Source organism: Pteropus vampyrus, unplaced genomic scaffold (genome assembly GCF_000151845.1).
Source record: "Pteropus vampyrus isolate Shadow unplaced genomic scaffold, Pvam_2.0 Scaffold61, whole genome shotgun sequence".
NCBI classification, from domain to species: Eukaryota; Metazoa; Chordata; class Mammalia; order Chiroptera; family Pteropodidae; genus Pteropus; species Pteropus vampyrus.
Window position 1 is genome coordinate 6,202,722 of NW_011888842.1, and position 27,953 is coordinate 6,230,674.

The following is a 27,953-nucleotide window of genomic DNA, read 5'->3' on the forward strand; positions in this document are numbered from 1 at the left end:
AGAAGCAACATAGTATGATAAGTACTAAAATGGAAATATGCACACAATGTTATGGGAAAACATGGTATGTGTATTTGTGGAGGGAGAAACACCTAATTAAGACTTTCCAGAGGAAGATATCTAAACTGGAACACAATGAATGAGGAAGTTCAGCCAAGCTCATAGCAGACGGGAAGAATACCTCAAATGCAAGGCGGTAGCACGTGTGATGGCGTGGAGGTAAGACAGAGCATAGTACCATAGAGAACTGAGTAAAGTTCATTTGGCTCTGGCATAGAATAGGAGGCAAGAGTGGCGACAGGTAAAGGGCTTTCTTAAGGGCAACTGAGGAGCCATGGAGGAATTTTACAGAAGAGAGAATGACATAATCAGATCTACATTTTAGAAGATAACCGGCTGCAGTGTAAAGAATGAACCGGGAAAGAACCGAATTAAAGACACCTTTTAAGGAGCCTGCCAAGAGCATGTGTGTGCTACTGAGACCAAAGGAAATTTATTGTTACCTGGGTTGGATGATATGCTCATGTCCTTAAAACTTGGTTTTCTATTGTAGCAAGAACAAGTCATATGTGCCAATGACTTAGCAATGTCTCTTATCTGGAATATAGGGAAATGGTATAAAATCTAAGACCCTAATAAAACTGGCCCATAATAAATGTTATCAGAGTTGTGCTTCATAGCCACCTAAAGTCATTATGTTGTTCCCTAAGAGAGCACCTTCGTTATACATGATGTCAATATCTGATGTACCCTTTCCCTGCCCAAAACAATTTTTCTACCCATTTTAACAGCTTCTGAGACCTTGGGATTCGTGGATAAGAGACAAGTACAGCTTTTCAGCTGAATAAACAAAGACAGACAATGAGAGCAATGTGGCAAACACGTCTGCCCACTCAGATATTTTCCAAAGGAGGAGTTCATGCCCAGCTCCCTCAGTTGGAAAGCCAAAGGGAATAAACATTCTGGATATGTAACTGAACTAATATCAAAGACATATTTCATTGGCACTCTCCTTTCTGCTAATTGTTAAGCAGACAGTATGCAAAACTTTGGGGAAATTATAAGGTCCAAAGGCTTAAAAAATTTTAAGCGGTAATAAAAAAGGTAGGTACACTGGGATATTTTGTTGACAACACCAGATCTGACACATTAAAACAATTTTACTCACCAATGGAGACCAAGAAAGCAATAAGCTTTCACCAATGCTCTCTAGAAGTCATAATGTATATGTTAAGTGTGTAGTAAAAAATATGTGGCTATAGTCAAAGATGGAACTATTCAAAATAAAAATTATTTGTATGGTAGGGTATATTCTAAAAGACTAATGTTTTGTACTAACTATATATCAGATGTAGAATGTTTGACTTGGGTGATGCAATGTTTGAGGCAGCTTCTCTAACCCTTTTTCTCATTCAATATGAGCAGTACATTCCTAACCAGGTCTGCTCAGACACCCAGGGTGCTAGTGAATGGTAGTGCAGACTCTTCAGTGACCAAGCAACCAATATCCTGGAATTTGAAAAGAACTTTTTATAATGAAAAGTTCCACTATCAATAGACCATTTGCCTGAGTTGTTTTCACAGTTGCAATTGACCCCCTGCTAAAGCCCAAAATTTCCCCTGTATTAGCCCTATAGTCACTACACTAGCTAAAAATTAGGGTAGGACAGAGGTGGGGGAAAGTACTTTAAAATTCTAAGACAACAAAAGATGGAAGAAATTAGGTGATCAAAGAGAAGAATGTCTTTGTTATAAAAAGAATATAGGCCATAAATATTTTAAAAGAAGTGTAAATAGTAAGTTTCTTGAACTCAATAAACATTTATGGAATGAACATTGTTCAAATAACAAATTTCAGCACAAGTTGTTTGCAGTTTATAGGACCAAATCATTTCTTTGAGTCAGTTTACTCACATGTTAAACCTGGATAATAACATGTAGTAACCAATCCTACCCAAAAATTCAAGGAGAACTTATATTGCTAGTTTTCATCCTCATTTGGGCTATACAAAGTATAGCAAAGTATAGTATCTAGCAATGTCAGAAACAATAAGAAAGCTACCAACTTTCATTACCTCTCCCAAAAAATGATCAAGTCTTTAGATTTAGTTTTAAAAAAAATTTCCCCCTAATCATAAAGAAAGCACTCTGCTGACTCTATATTTGATGATACTAAGAAATTGTTCAATTTTTTTTGTTTAGGTATGATAACATCATTGTAGCTATTTAAGAAAAATAGGAGAAGCCTTATAATTTAGAAATACATTCTGAAATATTCATTGACAAAATATAAGATGTCTGAAATTTATTCAAAATAATACAGGAGGAAGGTAAATGGATGGGGGAGATAAATGAGGCAGGAATGGCCTAGATGGTTATCTGGGTAGGTGATAGGTATGAGAGAGGCCATTACACTATTGAGTTAACATGTGTATATTTTCGAATTTTTCCATAATAAAGTTTTCAAGTGTCTTTATGCTACTTTCACAGGTATATTCTCTTAAGTTTTTGTTTATGATTACAAGGTCATTCATTGATCCCCTGAACAAGAGGTCAGATTTCAAATAAGCATGCTAGGCAAAAGCACTTCATCAAGATTAATCTGAATAAGGTAGGTTGGTTTAAATGCATTTTAACGAAATTTCCTGAATGTCTGGAAAATAAATGAGTTGCTATTCCAAAGACGATTTTAACAACTAACATTTATTGAATTCTTTCCCTATGCTTTCACTGTTTTAAGTGCTTTAGCAACATTATCTCCTAACAGTATTCATGAAGTAAGCTGATAGACTTAGAGAGCTAAGAGAGCTGAGATTTGAATCCAGACAATATGACTTTAGAACCTGCACCTTTAACCACCGATGACTGGATACTTCAAGGCTTGACAGTACTGGTTTTGGGTAGTATTGGAAAGAATTCAGAGAAAAGAGGAAGAAAACTACTTTAGGCTCCAAAATATATATGCATGGCTTTGTCAGGGAAAGTAGTATATATAGGGAAAGGGGAGTGGTTTAAAAAATTTTGAAGTTAGGTAGATCAAATATTGAATTATAGTTAGTTACCATTCATTATTATATGACCTTGACTAAATTAAACACCTCTCTTAGTACAGCTTTAATATTCCCACAACAACAAAACAGTAATTATGTCAGATGAAGGATATATTAACTAATCTTAACTGTGCAAACCATTTTGCAATATATGTATATATCAAATCATCACATCTTAAACTAACACAATGTTGTATGTCAATTATTTCACAATTAGGTGGAGGAGCGGGGGGAACCTCCCTTATCCTTGGTTTCCTCACCCATACTTTGAAGGTTTGAGGTAAAGGCGAAAAGTGAAAATGTATGCAAAGGAATCTAATACTTAAGTATCCTAAAGCATACAAAGTCTGTTCCTCCATCAGACCGTAAATACCTAAGTCATTCACCAGTCTATCCTCAGATCCTAGCACAGAACCTGGCACACAGAAGGGCTTGGGTGGGTTCAGTCTAACAGCAGATCCATTAAGAGGTCCAGCATCAATTGCTGGCTTTATTTGCCAAGTCTGTGTATTAGTTACACCAACAACAAGCAAAATAGGTTTCAAATGTTTGCATAATAAGAAAGGACAGAAAACTAATTCATGCCCACCTCTTATTATTACATTACCTTAGTATGTAAACCCTTTAATCAAAAATTAATGCTGGAAAAAATTTAGAGAGAGAGTGGCCTCTAATTATCTTCGCGGGGGATCATTTACTCTTTCAGGAGTACACTGTAGTTTCCAGGCTGATCTAAATCACAAATCTTACTATGTCACTTTGGGGCTTATACTTCTCTATCACTTTTAGAATAAATTTCTAAGCGTGACATTCAAAGCACCTCATCACTTCACAACTGCTGAAAATTCCACCATTCCCTGTGCTACCCTCACATACCCTCTCCTTCCCTACGTAAGCCACTCAGGTCTTCAGCTCTCTGAACAGGCTGCATGTGAGCTTTCTTACCTTCATACCTTTTCACATGCTGCTCCCTTTTCCCAGAGTGCCATTCCCTCTCCTCCACCTCAAGACTCAGCTCCAAGAAAACTTCCTCCAGAAAGCCTTCTTGGACACCACCCGTCACTCGCAATTCCCAGATGTCTGCATGAGGAGTCCCCTCTTTGCTCCTGCAGTATGTGAATGTCACTGTGATGGAACTTATTCTGGAGTCTGATTTTCCGTATCCTCCACTACGTCCTCAAGGGCAGAAACCATACCTTATTTGTCTCTGCAGGATCTCTCTAGTCCAGCTCTAAGTGCATAGCAGGTGATTAATAAAGATCCAATAAATAGAGGAAACTCACTTTAACATGGAAAGCCCAATGTAAACATATTGACAAAAGCATACTCTTTTCCCTATTACTTAAATAAAAATAAATGCAAAGTCTTAGTAAAACTGAACCATCTTAGTAAAACATAATTGAAAGCCAGTTTAAACATGGCAAGACAGAAAAATAACAGGTGAAAAGAGGATCTGAAATCTTGTCTGGTTAAAAAAAAGAAGAAGAAGAAAAAAGAAGATTGGTTAAGCAATAAGGAAATACAAAGTAATAGCTTCCTGACACTTGTGGCTTTAGTCCCTCAAGACTATTTAATCACTGATTTTAAGTGTGTGTATTTCTAAATGAGTATCTATGATATGAGATTATCCACTAAATGAAATATAGAAAGAGAAATCCTCATTTTCTGATAAACTATTAAAGGGCCTGTTGTTAACAAGAAAGATCATATGTTAAGAGACATAATTCTCTAAAACAGTAAGTTTAACCTTTTTTTTTTTTTTTGGAACAAATGTCTGGAGTCCATTTGGAATGTCTCAATAGAAGTTTTATGCACAAGTTACATAATGAGTAACACACACAAAAGTACTTTACTAAGTTGCAAAGTTCTTGTAGCAACTCAATAGTATTTGATACTGTCTCTATTTCTGACAAATTTGTGGGTCACCTTTTATACTAACTGAAATGGACCCAAGTTTTGGAATTATACAATTTGTCCTTAAATGCCATCCTAGCTAAAATGTATAAAAATTATTTATCTGACTCGTAATAGATATCTAAGTCTTCTCTTCCTGAAACCAATTCACAATACAGATCAATTAGTCTAACAAAAAAATGAATGTGAAATTAAAATAGTAGTATGTAAGGATGATATGCTTTGGCCTTTCAGGTAAAGTGCATACTTTCTACTACAAATCCAAAGACTAAGAGGAAAACCAACAAGGGTGGTAAACAGATTTAGGGTATAGACAGAAAAACAATGACTACAAATCAGAAAAGAGAGTGAAAGTGGCAAGGGAAAAAAATTTATTAAAATGAACAACAGTGGTTAGAAGGATATAATAGAGCACATTAAACTCAATCTACTTTCACATGTTAATTTGCTATGATAGAAAAAGCTTCAAAAATAAGACAGATTTGGGTTTGAGTCCCAACTAACTAGTACTTCGCAGCTATGTAAGTGTTGGACAAACAATTTAACTTGATTTCAGACTTGGGTTTTCTGTAAAACAGGGTAACACCACAAATTCAGAATTGAAAGGACGAGAGATAATAAAGAATCAAAAAGAGTAGAAGTAGTGAAAGTAAATATTCAGAATAGAGTAATACCAAGAACGGCTAATATTTAGAAGGCCTACTTATGCCAGGCATTTTAAATACTTCCTATATGTTATCGTTTAATCCTCATAATAACCCTGTGAGGTAGATGCTATTATTATGCTCATTTTACAGCTGAGAAAACTGAGGCACAGCCCCAGGTCACGCAGCTAGTCAGTGGAAGAGAAAATGATTCAAATCTAGGCAGACTAGCTCCAGAGATGATAGTTATCACTAATAATAATACTTTTTTAATGAGCTTGAACAAAAGTTCTCTTTCAGCTTGACATAGTTGTGCTTCTGTTCTCTCCCAAGAGCTAACCTCTAAAAGCTACAGCACTCTGATCTCAGTACGTCTCTGCTATTCCATGGCCTTTGTAAGAATAATTTCACCATTATGGGCCTTCATTTCCTCATTTCTTCAAAGTGAAATGCTACTGCCCTAGGTTATTATATTTTAAAACAGGATACAGGACAGTTTGCCCAACAGCCTTTTCTTCCCAGGATAGATGCAATCTCAGGATATAGCTAGTTATACAAAAGGAAACACAAAAAGGTTTTATGTCAAGCAGATATGGTACTTGAGGCCATTTTTGCGGCTAGTGACTATAGTGGTAAGTCTGGGAAAGAATTCCAAATTGCCCTTTTCTGATTATGCTTCTGGATAGAAGGAAGAGGTAACCAGAGATAAACAAGGCAGTTTCTGGCCTCATATTGTATGCGATCTAGTTGGAAAGTCTCAAATAATACTGTGAATTCAGCCATTCACAATCCAAGAACTTTCTGCCTGTGTCATTCTCAGAGATAATTAATTTACTATTTAGGAGAATCCATTTGGTCAGTAAATATTTACTGAGGTCCTACCACATGCTAGGAATTAATCTGGGTGCTGGGGGTACAGTAATTAACAAAAAGAGAAGCAGACAGACAAAGAAAAAAGTCCCTGCCCTTATGGAACTTGCATTCTAGTGGTGGTAGGTGGGGAGGATTTATGCCTCCATTCAGTTCAACTATTTATCAAGTACTTACTATGTATGTGCTGAACACTGTCCAAGGTAGATGTTAAAGAGTACAAACATCAATAAGCCATAGCCAATAAACTACTTGATAACAGGGTATAGAAGAGTCAGTTAACATAAACAAATGATACTTAAAACAAGATTCCTTAAAAATCAAGTAATTAAAAAATATAAAATTAGACTATGCAAGGTACAACAGTAAAGGAGGCTACATGGATGTTTTTCAAGGACAAATACATTTGTCAGATGAAAGAAAGGGATGTGGTAGACATCTGTTATTATTTTTGGTAACCTAGTGTCATAGTCTAATTTCCTACTATTTCAGAATTCCTATTTGATGGAATTCTCAATCTTTTAAACCTTGCTATCACACCACAAAGGTTCATAGTACCAGATTATTTTTTTCCCATTCCCCTTATATCCAGGACATGGGCAAGTAATTGAGGCTCTCACAATCACATTCACCTTCATCTGGTTTAGAATGAGAAACTAATGATTCAAAGCAATGAGCATGAGGCTCTGGTGGCAGAGGGGAAGGTGGCTGCCACGTGATAAATGGCAGCAGTACTTGCTATTGCATCCAGTATCCGTCTGCAGTGTTGGTGGTGCAAACTACAGCCACTAATGTTCAGTGGTAGTGTCAGTGGCATATTCAGTGGACCTCTCTGTGACACAACTGGGCATTATTTCTAGCTCATGTCCTGAATTTGGTTCCCCTGGAGATTCTGTGAACTCTTCAATATCCTTTTAATAAATTCTGTTTCTGATTAAATCAGCAAGCATTGTTTTCTGTTGCTTACAATTAAGGCCCTTATTAAAACTGAAGAGAAGGGCATTCCAAGCAGAGGGAACAGCATAAGCAAAGTAATCAGAGGCCAGTTAGCTTAGTGATTAACAGAAGAGGCTCTGAAGCTAGACAGATCTGAATTTGAATCAAGGTTCTATATTTTACTAGCAATGATTTCTTGCTTAGTGTATTTAAATTCTCAAACCTCAATTTCTGCTTAATAAAGTGGGGATAATAATACATATTTCTTATTAGGTTCTTTGAGAATTAAGCAAGGTCATGATAATTCATTTAAAGCTCTTATCAATCATCTGACACAGATGATTGCTTTATTAATAATAATAAGCATGGTATTTGCGAGGAAATATAAGCAATTTGATTCTGCCGACGTTTAGAGCATAAGGAGAAGGGTGGTAGGAAATAACTACAGAGACAGATTGTAGAGACATTTTAAGTCATATTAAGAAACTTAAGCATTATGGGCTGGAATCACTTATGTGATTAAATAGAAGAATTATACTGATGTATCATTATCACATTAAATTCTTAACTAGGAGTCTATGACTAGGTTTTGCACTGTATATGTATTCTCCACAGCTATAGTTACATAGTTCGTCCTGACCACTGTGCTTGTACACTTGTTATTGTTGTTATTGTTGAGTCCTGATGCCATATAAACTCAAGCTATGTAATTCTTTTTAATAAATACAAATCCTCCAAAACTGTGTATACCATCTGTCAATACATTTTGCAAACAGATCAGAAGTAGCTGGGTCTATACTGAAAATAACAGTTTTTCCTTTGTCTGATCTGGGAGAGGGGGAATGCATCCTCAGGTGACTGGCAGAACTATGAATTACATCTGCACATCTGAGATTCTTCTATGACTTTTATAAAATTAAATATCACCTGCTATTTTTTACAACATATTGTTTTACATCAGCATCTTGATCTAGAGTCCATATTAAATTAAAGATAAAAGGTTTTATTGCCAAGGCAAGAACAATCAATACTACTATTTTGCAGTGTGTGGTATGTGTTGCCAAAAGCTAATAAGCATTACACTGTCTCTGTTAGCACTGGGTTGACAACCTCCCAGTTACTGTTCAGGTCTGCTGTACATTTATCATGGTTGTCTACCTGTTTACTCTCATCTAATTTCCATTATCTCCTCTCCCCACCTCCATATCCACCTCTGAGAAACACTCTTTGATCTAATTTTCATTTTCACAGTAGCTACTGAAATCAAACCTGAGTCACTGTGTAATTTAGAACAAGTGCTGAGAAGAACGATGTATGGGCTTGCTGGGGGGCGGCTAGGGAAGGCGATAAAAACAACCCAAAATGTGCTCTGTAACCACTGACTGCTTTATTTCATTTTCTGCTACTCCCATCTGCTTTGGCAATGCAACACAATTTAGTCAAAAGAAAAAAAGAACACAGACTTTTAAGTCAGACAGAGCTGGGTTTGAATTCTAGGTCAACACTCAAGAACCCTATTAGGTTAGTACTATTACACTCAAGTTACAGATGATGGTATAGAAGCCCAGGGAGATTATGTGACTTGTACTGTGTATGTGCATGTTGTATTTGGCAGGCTTTCAAAAATGTCAATGTGTAACCAATATAAAATTGAGTGGTCATGTCTTTCTATAGGCCAGTCTTATTTTCACTTTAGTGGGTCATTCGTGGCTAGAGCTTGATACCTATAAAAGATCCCAGAAGAGTATACATCTGCCAGAATTGGACAATAGCTGTTTCAATGATTCCTGGAGTTCTATCTTTACATTTGCTTTTTGAAAATAGCTTCCACTGCTGTATGAAAGGAGGGAAATTTAGCACTCCCTTTAACAAATATGAAAGAGGTCCTCAGGCCTGACAACATGCAGATGGTTAAGGCATTGCCACCTACTTCCTGACATCTAACCATCATTTTTGACACTAAACGGATGGTTACCAGAAGGGAGGGGGTTGGGAGATGAATGAAAAGGAGACGGGGAATATAGTCAATAACAATGTGATAAGTTTGCATGGTGACAGATGTTTACTAGTATAAGTGGGGTGATCACACTGTAAGGTATAAAAATTTCAAATCACTACATTGTACACCTGAAACTAATATAACCAATATAATATTATATACCAACCATACTTAAATTAAAAAAAATTTTTTTAAAGAAAATAGTTTCCATTTAGTCCAGTTCTGAGCAGTACCAGTACTGTTGTACCTGCATCATGTCACAGGATAATTTTCGTTTGACCTGGGCTGCTCTGACAGGATAGGATGTGGTTAAGCATATTGGTCCTACTCTGCATCTTAAAACCACCCATTAGAAAATGTTGATCTGTGATAATGTGCAAATCTTCCTGGTTACCAATGTGATGCCAGTCTACAGACTGTGTCAATTAATCTAGAATTGACAAAGTTCTCTCTGCTATTTTTCGAACACTGTGACCTAGGTAATAAAAACTATTAATAATGATAGCTAACTCTGAGTGTCTACTATGTGCTGATTATTAATGTATGTATTGATTACTAAGCACTTCTGAATTGTTTTACATGCATTAATAATTTAGCCCTCTCTCATTAACGCTATGGTTCATATTGCCCTGATTTAAAAGTTATAGCCTTTTTAAACTAATAATAAAATTAAATTTTAAAACAAGTTATAGCCTTTTCTTCATAAATTTCAGAGAATAGGGATCATTGTGTAAGGTAGATATCTGTTTCCTGAAGGCATAAGCCACACTATTCTTTAGCACAGCACCTAAGCCTTTTTTTGGCAATGTATGAGCTGGGCAGATGGGCACCTTGACTTCTTTCATCACAGAATCGAAAATACTAAATGCTTGGCTTGGTTCCAGAGCATTGGGCTTTGGGCTTCCAGGGCCCACTTGAACCCAAGAAGAATCATGCTTATGCTGGAACAGATGCAAGAAAAATAATCACTGGTTTGGTTCTGCTGAGGAGTACCAAGTCTCAAGAAAAGCATCGTATGGAGTCTGAGATCTCTATTCAAAATGGATTTACATTCTTTTTGGTGACATGACAAATAAAAGTGATGAATTTTTTTCCATTTTGATCTGTCATACACTTGACTTCAGAAGAGTGCTAAATCCAGCCCACACCTGGAAAACATTTGTTTTCATAACAAATAAGCGATCTCATTTATTGCTGTTAGAAATGGAGCAATGTACACAGTAATAAAATATTAAACTTAGTAATTAAAAAAGCTTTATGGTATGGTGTTTTTCAGTAACTATTAAGAGGTATCTAATATAGTAACTTGAACGTAGTAAGCAGAGTTTGATCATTTAAATTATAATAGTACTACTTTCAACTTTATTTGAAAAGTGTCCCATTTCACAATGTTAAAATATTTGAAACATGCTAAAGAGCAATTTCAAAGCAATACATCCAAACAGAATTATCTCAATGGTAGGGAGGGAGATAGAATAAGAATAAGAATCGATGTAAAAAAATTCTGTAGTTATCACTAAAATGTTAACTTTAGTAGTTATCTCTGGGTTCATTTTTTGTCTTTACACATCATTATATTTTCTAAAATGAATATATATTATTTTTATAATCATAAAAAAATTAAGTAGAATCCATTCTAAAGCAATAAATTAAAAATAATATTAAAGAACTATAAAAGCACGGCTTAGTTTATGAGTTTAATACGAGCTAAGAATTATTTTTATTTTCTCAAGGTAGTACATGAGAAAAACAATACTGAAGGATCCCAAACCTTTGGAAAATGCCATAACATAATTGTCTATAACCTATACAAATATGTTAACTCCAAAATATCATAAAAATTTTTTTGCATAAAGAAGCCACCTGTAAACACATGTGTTTACTTCCTTGTTGTGTTTAATCAAAAGCTATCTTGTTCGCATTACATTTTAAGCTATATAAATCATGTAAAGAGAAAAGGATACCAGAAAACAGTTTGAATTCTGTAAAGCCTTTGTATTTGAGAAAAACCCAGTATAATTTACATATGTAACTTCTAAAAAACCTTGGGACACTAGAAGAAAGTAACAGGCTTCATTTTATAGTTAGAGAAACTAAGTCACAGAGCCATTTTTTAAAAAATGTGCTCAAGAACTCACAAAGTAAATGGAAATGAAGACTGGACTTTAGTTCTTCTGCTATTCCACTGATTAGCTGAATTATTCGGCTCTGCTTTTATGGACAAGTTGAAGCAACAAACTAACTTAAAAACTAAAACCAGTTGAACAGGGTAGGTTTGCAGGCAATGTACCAACAATTCAGTATAATAATACCCAACAGCTAGATTGCTTTGTGTTTTTGGAACACTTTATAACTATTCATTAAGCCACACATCAATGGATGGTGGAGCCATATGGTTAATGCAGTTCATATAGAACAGATAAATCAAACACGCTGTAGGATTATAATGAAGTCAAATGAGAAATCTATGGAAGAAAAAGCCCAAAGCCTTCCTCTAATCAAGCTTCAAAAAAACAATAAAATAGGATAAATATATTGGATTATCAAGCATCCACTCTTATCTCTCATTTTGTCCATTAACCCTCCCCAAACTACCATTACCTCCCTACAAATGATAGAACCGAAGAGAAGCTAAAAGCTACTCAGTTCATCCAATTTCCTTTAGAGAAGCCAATATTTAAACTTTCCTTATAATATTTTTTAAGGAATTTCACCTTTAAAGACTATTTCCAAAATTAAAATGGTCATACAGAACATGATGTTCTCCTTACAGTTAACAACACCACTTCTAACCTCTTTATTTTGCTCACGCACTTCAAGTAAAAGCACTAGATTTTCTTAAATGGTAAAAATCGAAGAAGATCCCTGGTAATATGCCAGTTTCTAGGAAGCATGCAAGACTGAAACAAAGGTTTCCAACATCAGTTATCTAAAAAGTCTAAAATTTACTAAATAAAAATTATTAACATACTCCAGACAGGTTGAAAACATTCGAATTCCTTATCATTTTCCCTATGACTAGTCAGAATATGTTCCTTTTCCAATTGAATAAGTTTCCTTTCCCTCGGAGCTTAGCTGTCTCCCTGGCAAGGATATCATATAGAACAGATGTTACAATCCCATCTGATCTAATTGCAAAACATATGGACAAACTGAAACCAAACTTTTGAGAGCTCTATATCTTTAAAGGAATAACTAATCAAAGATCTTCTATTGGTAAAGGTTGTGAACAATGCCATGAATTCAAATTTTGCACAATTTAAACAAGATCTATTTCAATAAGCTACTTTAATTAATTTTAAGTGCATGTTTTAAATTCCCTATATAGAATAAAATGGATAAAGAATCATCTCTGTTTTCAGTCTCTTCTAAGATCTTAGTTAAATTTCCCCTAATGGTACCAAATCTTATATGTCATCCCTACCATATGTTTAAGGTTTGTCAGGCCTCAGGAAAGTTTCATTTCTTGAGTATTGTCTTCAGCAATCTCGTTTCTTCAAAACCACAACTCACTGAGATTAGCAAATATCTCTGATGCAAACCAAAATGGCAAGTCAATGGCAGAAATTACAGTTAAGTGGCCCTGGGTAACTTAACTTGATCTCATGTAAGTAAAGGCTTACCAAGCTTATCACAACTTTTTATTCACTTTTTTATTTTATTCATTTATTTTTGTGACGATAAAATTAAAATTGGATATATTCGCTGAAAAAAAAATTGAAAAATTCAGAAAACACAAAGAAGGCAATTAATATGACCCATAGTCCCATTATTTAGCTTTAGCCACTTAATGTTTTAGTATATTTCTCTCCTCCTATGTATAATGCTACTAAACATAATGGAAGCATTTTAATGCTTACATAATAGTTCATAGGTTACCATAATTTCTTTATCATAGAATTTTAGAGAAGAATTCCTATTTCAAATGTTTTTGCCAAAAAAAAAATAGTCTTTACTGAAAGAAATCCAGCATTTATAGATCAGATGATAATGGAGACAAAGTGTGCGTGGTGATATGGGAGTGAGGGTTGGGGTGGAGGGCCCAAAAGCAGACCTACTTGGCCTCCACATTCCTTATACTGGTCCCAAACCCATCCAAGGAACACAAGGTCCCCAAATAACACAGTTTAAAAACTGCAAATCTAGTCTAACGCTCCCATTTTACAGATGAAATTACTTCACCAAGATCACAGAACTGATACAAGAACAGGGAAAGAACTTAAAGTCCCACATCTTACAGACAAGTGCTCAGCTTTTCCAACTTAGCTACTCTTTCTTTCTACAAAAGTCATCAGATGTCCATTTGTCTATTGCTGTTCTTGCTTTAAGAAAAATAGAAGGAACAAAGTTATGCTAACCAAAAAAAAAAATTAATTAATGTAACTTGCTGGATTCCAAAGAACTCTACTTGCCCAAAGTAGTAAAGGGGAAAAGAAGGAGAAAAGTTCATTTCTAAACTAAGGAAAAAGGACATGAGAATACATTATTTTCCTCGAGAACACATGGCAATTATAGTATAGCTATAAACCATTATTTCTTCACTCATTCAATCATCAAATATTTATTGAGACTCTATTCTGGGCTGGTCATTGGGGATACAATTGTGAACAAAACAAACAGAAATCCCTACCCTTATGAACTTTAAAAACCTGAGCAAGCTACTTTACATTTCTAAATCTGAGTATTTGCCATCCATTAAGGATAATAATATTTAACTACTGCATTGTTTAAGATTTAAATAACATGAAGTATTTTTTTAAGTCCTGGTAAGCAACTAGGCATATAATATGTGCTAAAGTAATATTAACTATCTTTCCTATCAAAGTGTTAAATATTAGATTAGAAATGAGAGGTGAGAGAGTACATCTCTTTGCTACTAACACAGTGACTTGAAGCAATACAATTGAAATAGTATGTTAAGATAATTTCAAATGGATTCCTACACTTGGAAAGAAGTAAATCATATTTACATGAGCCCTCCTAATCAAGTTATCTCCATCACCATTTGTTACCTCCATCATCATTTGTTATCTCCATCACCTTTGTTATCTCCATCACCATTTACTTTGAATTACTAATGGGCTCTTTCCATAACATTCAGCCCCATATGGTTCCTAGGAAAGAGAATAAAAAGTAATCCTCTTCTTTGAATACCATTTTTCTATCCTGTAAATATGGGTAACTAATTCAGTCAAATATTTACATTCAATGAAATAAATTTAAAAGACAACAGTTTGAAATACAAAATATCAAATGTGAAACTCACCAAAAACCTATAGAGATTTTGTCAATGTTCACCAATAAAAGTACCAACAGAGGACAGAAGCCAAGCCTTTCTTCACTCATATGATACCCAGAAATTAACAAAATATGGATGTCAGAGTCTTGGAGATTCTAAGAGCACCTTATAAACCATAAAACACTGCATGCTTGTTAACTAGTAGAAGCTCTCTGTTCACTATTAACTTTAATTAGATTTCTACAGAGGAAATTTTGTCATTCAAAGGATCAAACATTTGTTTCTCAACTAAATTAAACCTTTCATACTAGTATGTAGCCCCAATCCACCTACTCTTCCCTCTCCCCAAAAGACAGCTCATATAATTTATAAATAGAAAAAGAAATTTGCTACTTATTCAAAATACTTGATTTTTTTTTTGAGGCACATAACCTCTGTTATGATAGTTTTTTATTCCTCAGGCTAAGGGAAAAGAAAAAAAAAAGAACTGGGCAATAAAGAAGACCCCAGAGCAAAACCAAAATCTTTTCTCTCGTTTTTTCCCATTTTTTCAAAAAGAGAAAATTAATAGCATGTCCTGAATATTATATAAATAATGACATTTTCTTATCAAGTGAGCTTAATAATAAATTAAATAGACTAAAAACAAATTCAAAGAAAAAAGTCAAAGTCACAGAGAAAGACAGGTTTTGTTCTGAGTGCAAAGTGTTCAACCCTGTGCACCCTGTTACCAGGACATCTTCAAGGACCTTTTGTTCCTCCAGAAAGACTTTTTGGAAGAATTGGGCTTTGAGGAGGCACTGAAGGAGGACAAAGTGGTAAATTGTTAAACAGAAAGAATAATTTGGTTCCTTAAAGAACATGAAAGAATGGATGAGGTCAAGAATAAGAGACAAGAGTGAGAGAAACATATAGGAGTTTAAAGTGAAAAAGTAAGCAAGGGGAACAGAAGATTTTTTTTTTTATGAGGAAAAAGTAATAGGGAAAGACTTCTCCTGACAATAATAATTATCTTTGGAAGAGTGGCATTACCAGAGGGATTATTTTGACCAAATTTATCACATGTATTTAGATATATCTAAAAGGATAATTATTTTGAACATATTTTTACTGTCATCTAAACACATATGTATCCAGACATTACCTTTTTTGTCACAATTTTTAAAACACTTCCCTTCAAAGTTACCAGGGCAATTAGGGTAGTTGTTTCTAGTGAAAAACATATAAACCAAAAGGTATTCGTAAAAAAAAGACTGACCGCAGAAGAGGTGCCCATAACATAATCTCAACATTAACAATACAGACTTTTATAACATATCGACAGAAAACAAAAATCAAGATCGAGACAAAAAGTATAAATTAAAGCTGTTTATAACTTAAAATACCATCTAACACTGTCTTTCAGCCAAACAAGATCTTACATATCTATTCTCTTCTGATCTATTAAGTGCCCTAGAGCAGTAATCTCTTAGCCATAATTTAGCCATCAGTAAAAACAGCACCGTGATACTTTTCTTCCATTCTTTTTATAAGGGTGCCAGCACGTCTGGAACTTAATACATACATGTTTAGAAATGCTGAGATGAAAAGTAATGCACACTTTAATTTTATGGGTCTTTTAAAAAATCAAGATAAAAAGACCCAGTCAGATTAATTCAATGTGCAAATTTTCAATTAGCCAGAAGGCTTCCTGGGGACATAATTCAAAAGATTTGAAACTAATGTTCTGGAGTTTAACTATGCTGTTCCAGAAACTAATGAGACAAAGGAAATTCTACAGAAAGCTAGGTACTTATGCCAGGAATGAGATATAGTGAATTTAAGAAGTCCATGGGCCAGACCCTGAAAAGACTACAGTCAAAATTTTCTCTATCACAGACCATATTAGAACTGAATTGAAGGAAGAATTAGAGCTATAATTTAAAATCACAGTTGTAAAATTGTGAAACAGAAAAATTCAAGGAGATGAATGAATAGTGCACAATGGAGTGAAGGGAATAAATGCCAAAGAACAATAGAAATTTTTCAGATTAGTACCCAAAAAACAATATATTTAGCAAAATGGTCTCCTTCTCTTCTCTACTATGTAATTACTTCATTAAATGCCAATAATATGAATTCTGGAACCAGGACGACTGGGTTTGCATCCAGGCTCTGCCACAGCTGGGTTTCTCTGAGCTTTAGTTTCCTTATCTATAAAATGAGGAAAAGAATAACTTGATTATACCTAATTTTTGTGAGGATTAAAAAATTCATATATGTAAAGCACTTAGAACATTGCCTGGGACATAGTAAGTACTATATGTGTTTGCAATTACTATAACAGTGGTCCACAATCCCTCAGACCTGATGCTGAATACCAGAAGATTCGAAAATCAGAATTTTTTTTTAACTCATATGACAGCACAGTCTGACTAGAACAAATGCAAGGCTATTTTCAGTCTTTATTTATCCTACTCAGTGTGAATATATATGCATTTTGCTGCAGATATTTTCATGTGTTTGATTATAGGATGCTGCCCCAGATCTCAGTCAGATATATTTATTAACTTCCTAAAATCCAAAAAATTCTAAATTCTGAAACACATCCAGCCCCACAAGTTTTGGTCAAGATTATGAACCTACATTACCTTCGGAGCTGAATAATTTCTATTTCCTTAAAAGAATGGTATCTTCTTAAATAACTACAAGCAAATAAGACCCCAAATCTAGCAGTTAATTTTAGGATAAAGAAAATATTTCCCAGTACGCATTCCCAGAATGTTCTTTTCAAATAAAATCCATTCATAATATTTTATGTACATGTCATAATAGATTTTTCAAACTCTAAATTCTAAGGCTTGCTTTAAGCCTATTCTCTTAACTTAGATCACAAATACATGATTAAGGCTCTTTGGGGGGCATTAATATGCCCCAAATCATGCATATCAAATTATCACAGAACTTTAGAGCTGGAAGAGACCCTTGAGAACTAATCTAAACTATTATTCCTTTCCTTCCAAATTGTTTAACATCTATAAATTTACTCTCCCCTATGAGGTAAGAATAACCTGCTCTAACTTGTCCTTAGACTCTGACTATAGGAACACCCTGTAGGTGAATGTGAATAAACTGGGTGGGGTACACTGACAGACGTGGGATCTAAAAGGATGACTCAAATCTAGCACAATAAATCTTACATGTTTGGCAAATGCCTCAGCTTATACTTTAGAAAATAACAAGAATTTCCAAGTCCAGAATGAAGGAAGACCCATCTAGCACATGTGGTGTTGTTTTTTTTTTTAAAGACTGAGCTATCTTAATGGACTTAATGAGTTAATAACAAGTTGTGGCTGCCAAAAATGCTACTCTGATTAGGAATAACTACATCAACAGTAGTATAACATCCAGAAAGAACAAGGAACTGCCCTCTCTACTACAGCTAGTTAGAGCACATCTGGAATAGTATGTTCAGCTCTGTGCTCCACACTTTGGAAGAGACACAGAAAGAGTAAAAAGTCCAGAAGAGGGGTGACCAGGATAGTGAGGGAATCTGAAACCATGTCACATAAAGAACAGTTGAGAGAGCTGAAGTTATTTAGTCCAGACTCAGAAGGAACATGATCACTGTCCCAGAATCCCTGAAGAACTATCATGGCACAGAGAGAGCAGACTTATTGTACATGGCCCCAAAGGGCAGAAACAGAACCAGTCTGTGTTAACTACGGGGAGAAACACTTCATCCATGTCTATAGAAGTATTTCTTAAAATATAGAGCCACCTTAAGAGATAGTGGCTTCTGAAGTCCTATCTAGACCTAAAGGTCCATTTCTTTTTCCCCTGTATTCCCACATTCAATCCTGGCTGTCATAATCAGACAAACGAAAAGCATAAGGACTTTTTTTTTTTTTGCATCTACACTAGAATCTTAGCAGCAGATAGTCATTGCTCCAAGTTCTGTTAAATAGATGCATTAAAGGCCCATAATTTTAAAACTCAAACATCTGTCCTCACATCAGTCTCTTACTGCTGATGGCTATTATTCTCTAGTATAAGAGTCTCTCCTCTCCCTTCACCCTTCTTAAAATGTCCTACCAACCAATCCGCCAAATGTTTTGCCAGGTCTGTAGGAGGAAAGTGCCTACTTGCTAGCAATTAGTTTCAGTTTGCGATCAGTGTCCCTGTAAATAAAAGAGGTCCCTAATTGAGGGGCAAGCAAGAGCTCTTAGCTAGACCTCTATGAAAGAAATTCTCATTAATTCAAAGAACAGCTAGAAGACCATCCAATCATATATCGTCAATGGCATTCAGTCCTTAGAGGAACATTAAAATAAAACACTCTGTACAACCATCTACCCAAACGCCAGGGAATCCAACTTTGCAAGCCAAACTAGGTCTCTCAAATTCTGGTAGAAGTTTTCTTTGTGTCAGAGAGATGTGTTTACTGTTTGAAGTAGACTAGAACCCATGCTCAGACAGAAAGGCCACACCTGATTATATCACTGTGAAGCTAAAACTACCTATTAATATGTCCAGTCAGTTCAGCTGCTGAGAACTAAACACAGGCAATCCATAGTGAATTTACAGAAAAGTATGAACTACAGAAACTTTAAAACACCGATTCGCTGAAGATGGACATCTTTCTAAAACTTCTGTCACCCAAAGACCACCACAGACATAGGTACATGTTAGTCCATGAACAGTTCAGATGGCAAATCTTAATCATCCAACTTTACTTCATTTAGAATTGACTTGGAGCCTATGAAACTCCAGCCAAAGTATTAGAGAATATAATATATACAAGATGGATTTAACAAGAACACATTCTTCTCTGTACTTTTTAAAGTGAAGCCCAGGAGCAATCCAAGTGTCCATGAATAAGGAGTTAGTTAAATAAATTATGATACATTCCTATAATGAAAAATGCAACTGTTAAAAAATAAGGTAGACTTAAGTACTAACGTGGGAAAAAAAAGTCCACGATATATAGTTAAGTGAATAGAGCAAACTGCAAACAATATTTATAGAATTCTTTCATTCTGAGTTTTTAAAAACTATTTTTAAAAACTCTGTGTGTATGTTCATATATGACCAGGAAAATGTCTGAAAAGAGATCAAACTGTTAACAATAGTAATCTCTAGGGAATGACTGGAACCAGGAGGCAGTAGTGACTTTCACTTTTCCCTTTGTAGACTTCTGGTTGTTTGTTTTGTTTTTGTGTTTTTTTATTTTTTGCAAGTAATGGTTACTTTGTGATTTAAAAATAAAAATATAAAAATAATAAAAGTAAAATATCAATTACACAGACTTATAGTAACCATTCAAAATAAGTGATCTTGCTACTTACATGCTGTGTGCTTCAAATTCCAGAAAACCTAACTCATCCTTTTTCTATTTTACTAAAACAAATAAAAATCACCACAAGTCCCTACTAGGTTCCTCAAATGCTTTCTATCCCACAACAACAAAGCCTAGTATAAAGATAGCTAACACACATGGTGCTTACTCTGTACCAGGAACTGTTCTAAGTACTGTAAATGTATTAACTTAATCTTCACAGCAATCCCATGAGGTAAGTACTATGATCTTCAATTCACAGATGAAGAAAGGTTAAGTGACCTGCCCAAGATTACACAGTTAAGGGATAGCGCTAGGATTCAAACCTAAAAATGGGCTCCAGAGTTCATATGCTCAAGCACCATGCTTCCTGTCTCTCAGTAATATGTCAATCTCTCCATACAAAGGCCAAAAAAGGTTACAGTCAAAACCCCACTAGTTAATACACTCCTTGAAGCTAGAAGAGATGCAAACTTAGGTTTTTTATGGGTGGATAATCTACATTCCTACTTATGTCAATGCTAAGCTCCAACCCATGATTCAAGCCTGTATTAAGACTAATAATCATGTGGGAAAACTCTCTACAAACTCAATTATAGTCTGAAGTCCATACCTGACTCCACAGTAAATCATTGAGCCTAGGATTTAGGTCAGAGATCCCTCAACGTAAGTACAAATGTTTGGACAAATCTCCACCCCAACTCAAAGCAAAGGAATTCAGAAACTCTTGTCTAATGTCTTGACAAGGTGGGTTTTATTTTAGTTCCAGTCCCATTTTAGAATGAAAGGAGAAAATAGGAGTTGTCTCTGACTTTGCCTGAAAACTTCAAACAGCAGGAAAAATCTTATTTTCTACATGCACTTAAACAGAAATTGGCATTTATCAGCATCAGCAAAATTGAACATTCTAATTTAAGGGAGAAAAAAATGGGTATCCCTGCTTAAACTGTGTATTTGTCCAAACATATTGACGTTATAATTAAGGGTGGAAAAAATGGTGCAAAGGAAGGGATTTAACCTAATTTATAAATGTGCTCAACCTAGATACACACCTGTCCCAAATGACCTACTGAATCCACATATTTGCAGGGAAAACATGGATTACAATGTCTCTCTTTTGGGGGTGTGGGGGCTCAACTGGTCTGTACTACTGTTTGTAAACAAAATCCTCTCTATATCCCTTCCACCTGTCACATGCACATCTGATATTTATAGAAACAAGGAGAAATGAACAGGAAACTGGAGCTTTGGGAGGAATCCCTTATACTCCAGCTTTTGACCCATCGGTTGAAGGTGGTACTGTCCTGGCTTTCACACTTTCCCAAATAACAGCAGGCTGAGAGACAGGGTGAGCGAACAGAACCCAAAAGTTTGTGCCCATTCTGGGTGTCTGACAAAGGCCAGAAAGCCCTGTTTGGAAAGGGGTGCAATGCCTTCCACACGGCAGCCGCCCCCCTCCCGAGGAAGCGCAGCCCAGGGGCAACAAAAGACTTTCCAGACTGGGGGGTGGGGAGGCAGGTTAGCTGGAGCTTGGTCCCAACTCCCCCTGAGAGTCGAAATCTGGGGAATCTTTGGAGCAAGAAATAGTCTATTCCAGCCAAGAGCCCTATCCTCGTAAGGATGGGCAGCCTCTGGGGAGGGTCCTGCCCGGCGAAGAAGAGCTGGGACTCACCTGGGGGAGAAGGGGTGGGAGGCTCGGTGGCAGGTGGGGTGGGCGGGACTCTGCTGCTGCCTGGGAGAACGCGGGTCGGGGTCTGCGGAGTGGTGAGCGCCGGAATGGTGGTCGCTAAAGGGGCGGTCGGCACCGGGCCAGTGGTCGTCGGGAGAGTGGTGGGCGTGGGTCTTGTCGTCGCCCGGGGGGTGGTCGGAGTGTGTTCCACCGCCGGAGGGGATGTCGACGAGGGGCCGAGAGGCGCCTGAAGGGTGGTCAGAGCAGGTCCGGACGTCGCCCGAGGAGGGGTGGTCTCCCGGGACCGGGTTGAAGAGGACGCAGTCAGAGGTCGGTAGACTGTAGCGCGAGGGGGTCCGGTCCTCGGAGACTGAGACGTGGGAGCCGTCGCCTTAGAGAAAGGATGAGTGGGCTCGCCCCCTAGCCCCGAGCCCGGCGACGCGTCCACCTGCCCCGCGGCCCCACTGCCACCGGTGACATTCCCCGCCGAGGTTGCTGTGGCGGCGGCGGCGGCGGCGGCAGCGGCGGCGGCGCAGCACAACAGGGCGAGGCCGCCCAGGCTCGGCAGGTTCCTCATGGCGCGCTCGGCTCCGCCATTCATTCATTCAGTCAGTCGGTCGGTCAGTCATCTTCTCCCTGCACTCGGACCAGGAAAGCCGCCGCAGCCGCCACAGCCACCGGGCGCACCATCGCCACCTCCCTCTGACAGGCGGCCGGCCCTGCGGGCGGGCCCCAGAGCGGAGGGAGAGACCCGGCCGTGCGCGGACAGCCCGCCCTCCCCGATTGGCAGCTTCATCTGACCAATGGGAGGTCACGCTAACCCACGTGATCCACCCGTTCCTCGGCCTCTTTGTAGCCTCACGGGCCAATCAGAGGGCGCCGAGAAGAGGAGGCGGAACTAAGGCGGGAGGAGGGTGGTGCGAGCCCGGCTCCAGCCGATCCGGCTCGCCGCAGCCCGGGCTTTGTCTACCCAAGGAGCGGGGCGCGGGCCTCCGGCACCGGGCGCCGCGGAGCAGACAAAGGACGCGCCCCGCGCGACAGACGCCGGGCCAAGTCATCTGCTCCATTGGGCTGCAAGAGCGACCCGGGCGGAGAATCCGCTCTCAGGAGCTTCCCCGCCCTCTTGAACAATGGGGCGCTGGAGCCGCACCCGGGTTGGGACTGGGCTGGAACCCCCGCGATGGGCGAGGGTGGCAGCAGCAAGACTAGCCGTAGAGCTCAACATTGCCTCTGCTGCCCGAGAAAGCCGAGCCTAGCCTCCGCCCTGCGAAATCTGTGCTGCCGTTCCCATTTCAGAGACTGGGAAACTGAGGTCCTTGCTGAGGGCCTTCTTGAACCAACACCCACGCCGTCACCAGGGACCTGCCTGTGGGCCAGGCGCTGTGCCAGGCAGGACCTGGGGTCTAGAGACCTGCCAGGAGCGTAAAGTGCAAGGTTCCTGCGTTGGGGAGAGAGGCTCACATGCACACTTTTTCCGAAACCCTGGGGAAAAATGGACTGACGGGTGGGACCTCAGCTTCTTGCTTCCTGCTGAGTGGTTTCACCTCTAAAATGAGGACGTTACACACCTAACCCACTCCCACCCTGACCACCCCTTCCCCCCAGCTGTTGTGAGAATTATGTACTGAAACGGCTTAACTCAGTGCCTGGCCCGCAGTAAACCCTTATTAATGCTGACTACTCTCAGTGTCCTGTGTTAAGATAAGCCCCAAGCCATAGCCCTGTGTGTCCCCAGAGCCGGCTTGCGTATTGCAGGGATTGGGGTTGGTCTGTTAGCAGAGCTTGACCCTGGTTGACACTGAACCCTGTGTGAGGTTGGAATTCTGGCGCGCGGCCTCGCACCATCCGCCCAGGATCCTGAGCTTGCTCAGGCGCTTGCAGCCTCGGCTCAGCAGCTTTCAGAGGGAGCTAGGCGGGGCGGGTTTGTCATCTGACAGGGCTTAATCCCAGCCCCATCGCCAGCCCATTCCTGGCCCTCGGCTACGTGATATTTGCCTTCGTGCATGGCTTCCCATTATTCACTGGCCCCCAACCAGAATGGCAGGATGAGATTTGCATGTGAACCTGTGTCCATGTTAATGAAAAAATGCATGTATTTACCTATATGAGTAGTGGGTGGGGAGAGAATATGTACGTGCTTGTGTATGAAAGCGTAAACATCTTTGTGGGTCTGTGTATGAGTATTATATGTATTTGCGTGAGCTTATGAGTATGGAAGCTAGTATCTATTTGCATATATTGTGTTTTAAGTACCTGCATGTGTACTGGTGTGTGTTTTATGTATATTTTCTTTGCGTTTTTGCGTCTGTGAGTATCTTTGGGTGTGTCTTGGTAGGTCCGTCTATGTATAATGGGGGTGGAGCACAAAATGAGAGAGGTGTGTGTGGGTGTTTTGGTTTCAGGCCACTATACAGCAAGCCCAAATCAAGATTCTGTTTTTAGCTTTGTTGTGAGAGGGGGTGAACAGGTCATGCCCCTTCCCAATACTCTTGCTGATTCTTCCTCACACTCAAATCCCAACCAAAATACCATATCCTCTAAGACTTCCCTAGATCTCTGAGTGGGAATTAATCTCCATCCCAATTTTCCCACTGCCCTTTGTTTATTCATTGATTACAACCCTGATCTATCAATCTATCTCTCCCCGGCCTCTTCCTAAAAGGATTAAGGATGGCTTTCAGAAATATATACAACAGGATAAATTGAACTGTCCGTACAGCTTTATTACTTCTCATAGGCGTGTATCCTCCTACTACTAGGACTACTAGAACTTGCAATTTGTCTATTTCTCCCACTGGGCTGTGTTCTCTGTTCTCAGTGCCTAGCAGGGGTAATACGTGTGAGTGCTAATCCATGCTTGTTAAGTTGAATTAAACTGAAAAATCCTGTGGTACCATGGGAAGAGCTTGTATCTTCACAGTCAGACAGATCTGGGTCATGACTCTGCCAGCTGGGTGACCTTGGAGGAAACCTCGAACCTCTCTGAGCTTCAGTTTCCTCATCTGTAAATTGGGGCCAATAAATTCTGTCTTATTTAGTTGAGCTAAGGATGGTAGAGAATATTTTACAGAGCCTGGCACACAGAAGGTGCTAGACCTGTGTAGGTTCATATTTCATTTATACCAATGCTAACTTTGAGCTTTCTTGGCTGAAGCACCACAGCAGAAATCTCTGTCCCATAATTTCCCCATCAGGTGACATGGCTTGATGGTTGCCCTACCACATATCCCTAAGTATAGCTGAAAATGCTGGGTTGGCCCTCAGCTGTGCTATATCAGAGATTCTCTGGCAGTAGGAGAGAAGAGCTGATGCAGCTTCTTCGCCTGCAGAAAGACTAGAAGACCTTACCTAAGTGATCCAGGCCAGCTCTCTGCCTCAGAAGTAGGGAAACCCCATACTTCTGAGATGGGTTAATTGCCCTGTAATATATACAGAAATGTTGATTTTTTAAAGGCAATTTAAGCATATTAATGTTATTTATTCAACATTTAATTCTTAAATTTCTTGCCCTGACTTTATCTCTAAATTTCAAGATGACTTTAAAATTTTCTTAGGAATAATACTTTTCTTTGTGTTTACAAACAGAAACACATTAAATATCCAACAACAGAGAATGGTATTATATCTGTTCAACTTAATCATGCAAACTTATTGTAAGGATGGCTAAAAAGACAGTATAACAAATAGTAATACTAGATCACTGAGCCCTTACTATGTGCTAGACATTACTAAGAGTTACACATAAAATATTCTGTTTAATCCTAAGAAGAACCCCAGGAAGTAGGTACTATTATTATCCTTATTTCACAGATAAGGAAACTAGGGCACAGATAGGTTAAGCCACTTTTCCAAGGTCACTTAGTAAGTGATGGAGCCTGAAATCAAACTGGCTCTAGTGCTTCCCTTAACAACTGTACTATAAAGGGAAAATGCTTATGATCCAACTTTAAGAAGAAAAGAGAAAATAAAAATTATAGCTGTGACTCTCTGTGTACCTAATGTTGACTGGCACTTTTCCTGTTGTTCCAGAAATGCAGCTAAGGGCCAGGGCTCTAAAGAGAGCTGTCAACCCACCATGACACCTGGGGCCACAGGACTTAATGAGAGGGCCACAGAACAGCAGGTGTCAGACAGGGCCTTGTCGGAGTTGATGAACAGCCTGACCTTTCTCCTGTAGGTAATGCAGACATTATAAAGGGCCCCATCTGACTCCTCTTTGATTTCAACACCTAGCACAGTGACAAACACACAGAAGTGGCTCGAGAATTGTTTATTGAGCTAAATGGAGCCTTATGATCTGGCAAATACTGTTCCAGGAGTTTTGTACTCATAATACATTTATTCCTCAAAGGTAAGGCTATACCACCCATACTTAAAAGAAGAGGAAACTGAGCCACCAAGAGGTTAAGGGACTTGCCCAAGATCTGCCCAACTCCAAAGCCCGGGTTCTTCTCTAGTCTCCACAGTCCATTCGTGTGGCCACTGTGTGCTGCACATAGTAGGAGGCTGATGAACACATTCTACAAGGAAGAATACATACACACCAAATTTAGCCCTCCTGCTAGAGCAGAATCGAAGAGAAGCTTTGAGAGTAAGAAAAGAAGGCATAATTATATAATAGACATGGCTCAGAAAAATAACTTCATCTCCCAGATTCCAATAAAACAGAGAGTTTCCTCTTTCTGGTTTCACTGAAACTGCAATGCTGACAGTTTCTAATCCTGCTGGAGTCTATTCTCCTATCAGATGTGGCTAAATGCAAGGCTTGACGTCATCCGCAGACAACTTTGGGATTATTGGGGCCACTATTAGCAAAGTCTGTCCACCAAAGAACACTAACATAACCCACTGGGAAATACAAGCGGCTAAGAAGCATGGACTACCTGTACTGTACATTCAATTTAAGCAATCAAAGATTTGCCAATTGAGACAATGAGTTACCATTTTTTTAACCTATTGATTCATCAACGATTTAAAACAACTGATAATACTTGTTGCTGGTGAGGGAGTGTCTCATACTCTTGATAGGAATGCAATGATAGAAAGTTTCCAGGAAGCCTGAAAAATATTTGCACTCTTTTGACACACTATTTCCACTTTTAAGAATATATCCAAGGGAAATAAATAATCAGAAGTAAATAAAGATTTATGTATAAAAATGTTCATGAGAATGTTATTGATAATAGTGAAAATTAGAAAAATTGAAACAGATAGCAATAAGGGGTAGGTTAAATACTTTGTGCTCTGTGACCTCCCTATGTTGGAACACTATACACCTATAAAAAATTACATTCGTGAAGGAAATTCTTTGTGAAAAAAATAGGTTGCCACTACAGTGGCCAAAATCTGGACACTGACAACACCAAATGCTGACAAGGATGTGGAGCAACAGGAACTCTCATTTATTACTAGCGGGAATGCAAAATGCCACAGCGACATTGGAAGACAATTTGGTAGTTTCTTATAAAATGAAACATACTCTTACCATAGGATCTAGCATTTATTCTCCTTGGTATTTACCCAAAGCAGCTGAAAACATACGTCCACACCAAAACCGGCACATAGATGTTTATAGCCACTTTATATTTGCTCAAACTTGGAAGCAGCCAAGATGTCCTTCAGTAGGTGAATGAATAAATAAACTGTGGTACATCCAGACAACAGAATGTTATTCAGCACTGAAAAGAAATGAGCTGTCAAGCCATGAAAAGACATGAAGGAACTTTAAATGCATATTGCTGAGTGAAAGAAGCCAATTTGAAAAGGCTGCATACTGCATGATTCCAATTATATGACATTCTGAAAAAGGCAAAACTGTAAAGACAATAAAAATGTCAGTGGTTGCCAGGTTTGGGGGTGGGGGATGAATAGGTGGAGCACAGTGGATTTTTAAGGCAGTGAAAATACTCTGCATGATATTATAATGATGGATACACGTCGTTATATATTTGTCCAGAACCAAAGAATGTGCAACACCAAGAGTGAACCATAATGTACACTATAAACTTTGAGCAAATATGATGTTTCAATGTAGGTTCATTAATTGTAACAAATGTGCCACTCTGGCAGGGATGTGGGTAATAGGAGAGGCTATGCATGTGTGGGGGCAGGAGGTACACAGGAAATCTCTGTACCTTCCTGTCAATTTTGCTGTATGCTTAAAGCTACTCTAAATATATAAAGTCTTATAAAAAATAAGTTACATGACCATTTATACTATAATCACAGTTATGTAAAACAATATATGAATATGTATATAAAATAAAAGATCAAAAGAAAATACACCAAAATATTAATGATCTTTGTCTCTGAATA

General features: G+C 38.1%; 1 protein-coding gene and 1 non-coding gene across 2 annotated transcripts in view; one reads left to right on the forward strand and one right to left on the reverse strand.

Annotated features, from left to right (window-relative positions):
- The window catches only part of MEGF9 (multiple EGF like domains 9), an 88,448-nt gene extending 66,055 nt beyond the window's left edge, over window positions 1-22,393 (reverse strand). Inside the window, exon 1 of the mRNA XM_011360969.2 lies at window positions 21,642-22,393. Coding sequence (XP_011359271.1) covers window positions 21,642-22,239 — 598 coding nt within the window. The 5' untranslated portion in view covers window positions 22,240-22,393. The remainder of the gene's footprint in view (window positions 1-21,641) is intronic.
- LOC111740343 lies at window positions 9,245-9,370 on the forward strand. Its single transcript, XR_002780588.1, has one exon. It is a non-coding gene; the product is annotated as a U6atac minor spliceosomal RNA (small nuclear RNA).
- Window positions 22,394-27,953: the final 5,560 nt, after the last annotated feature.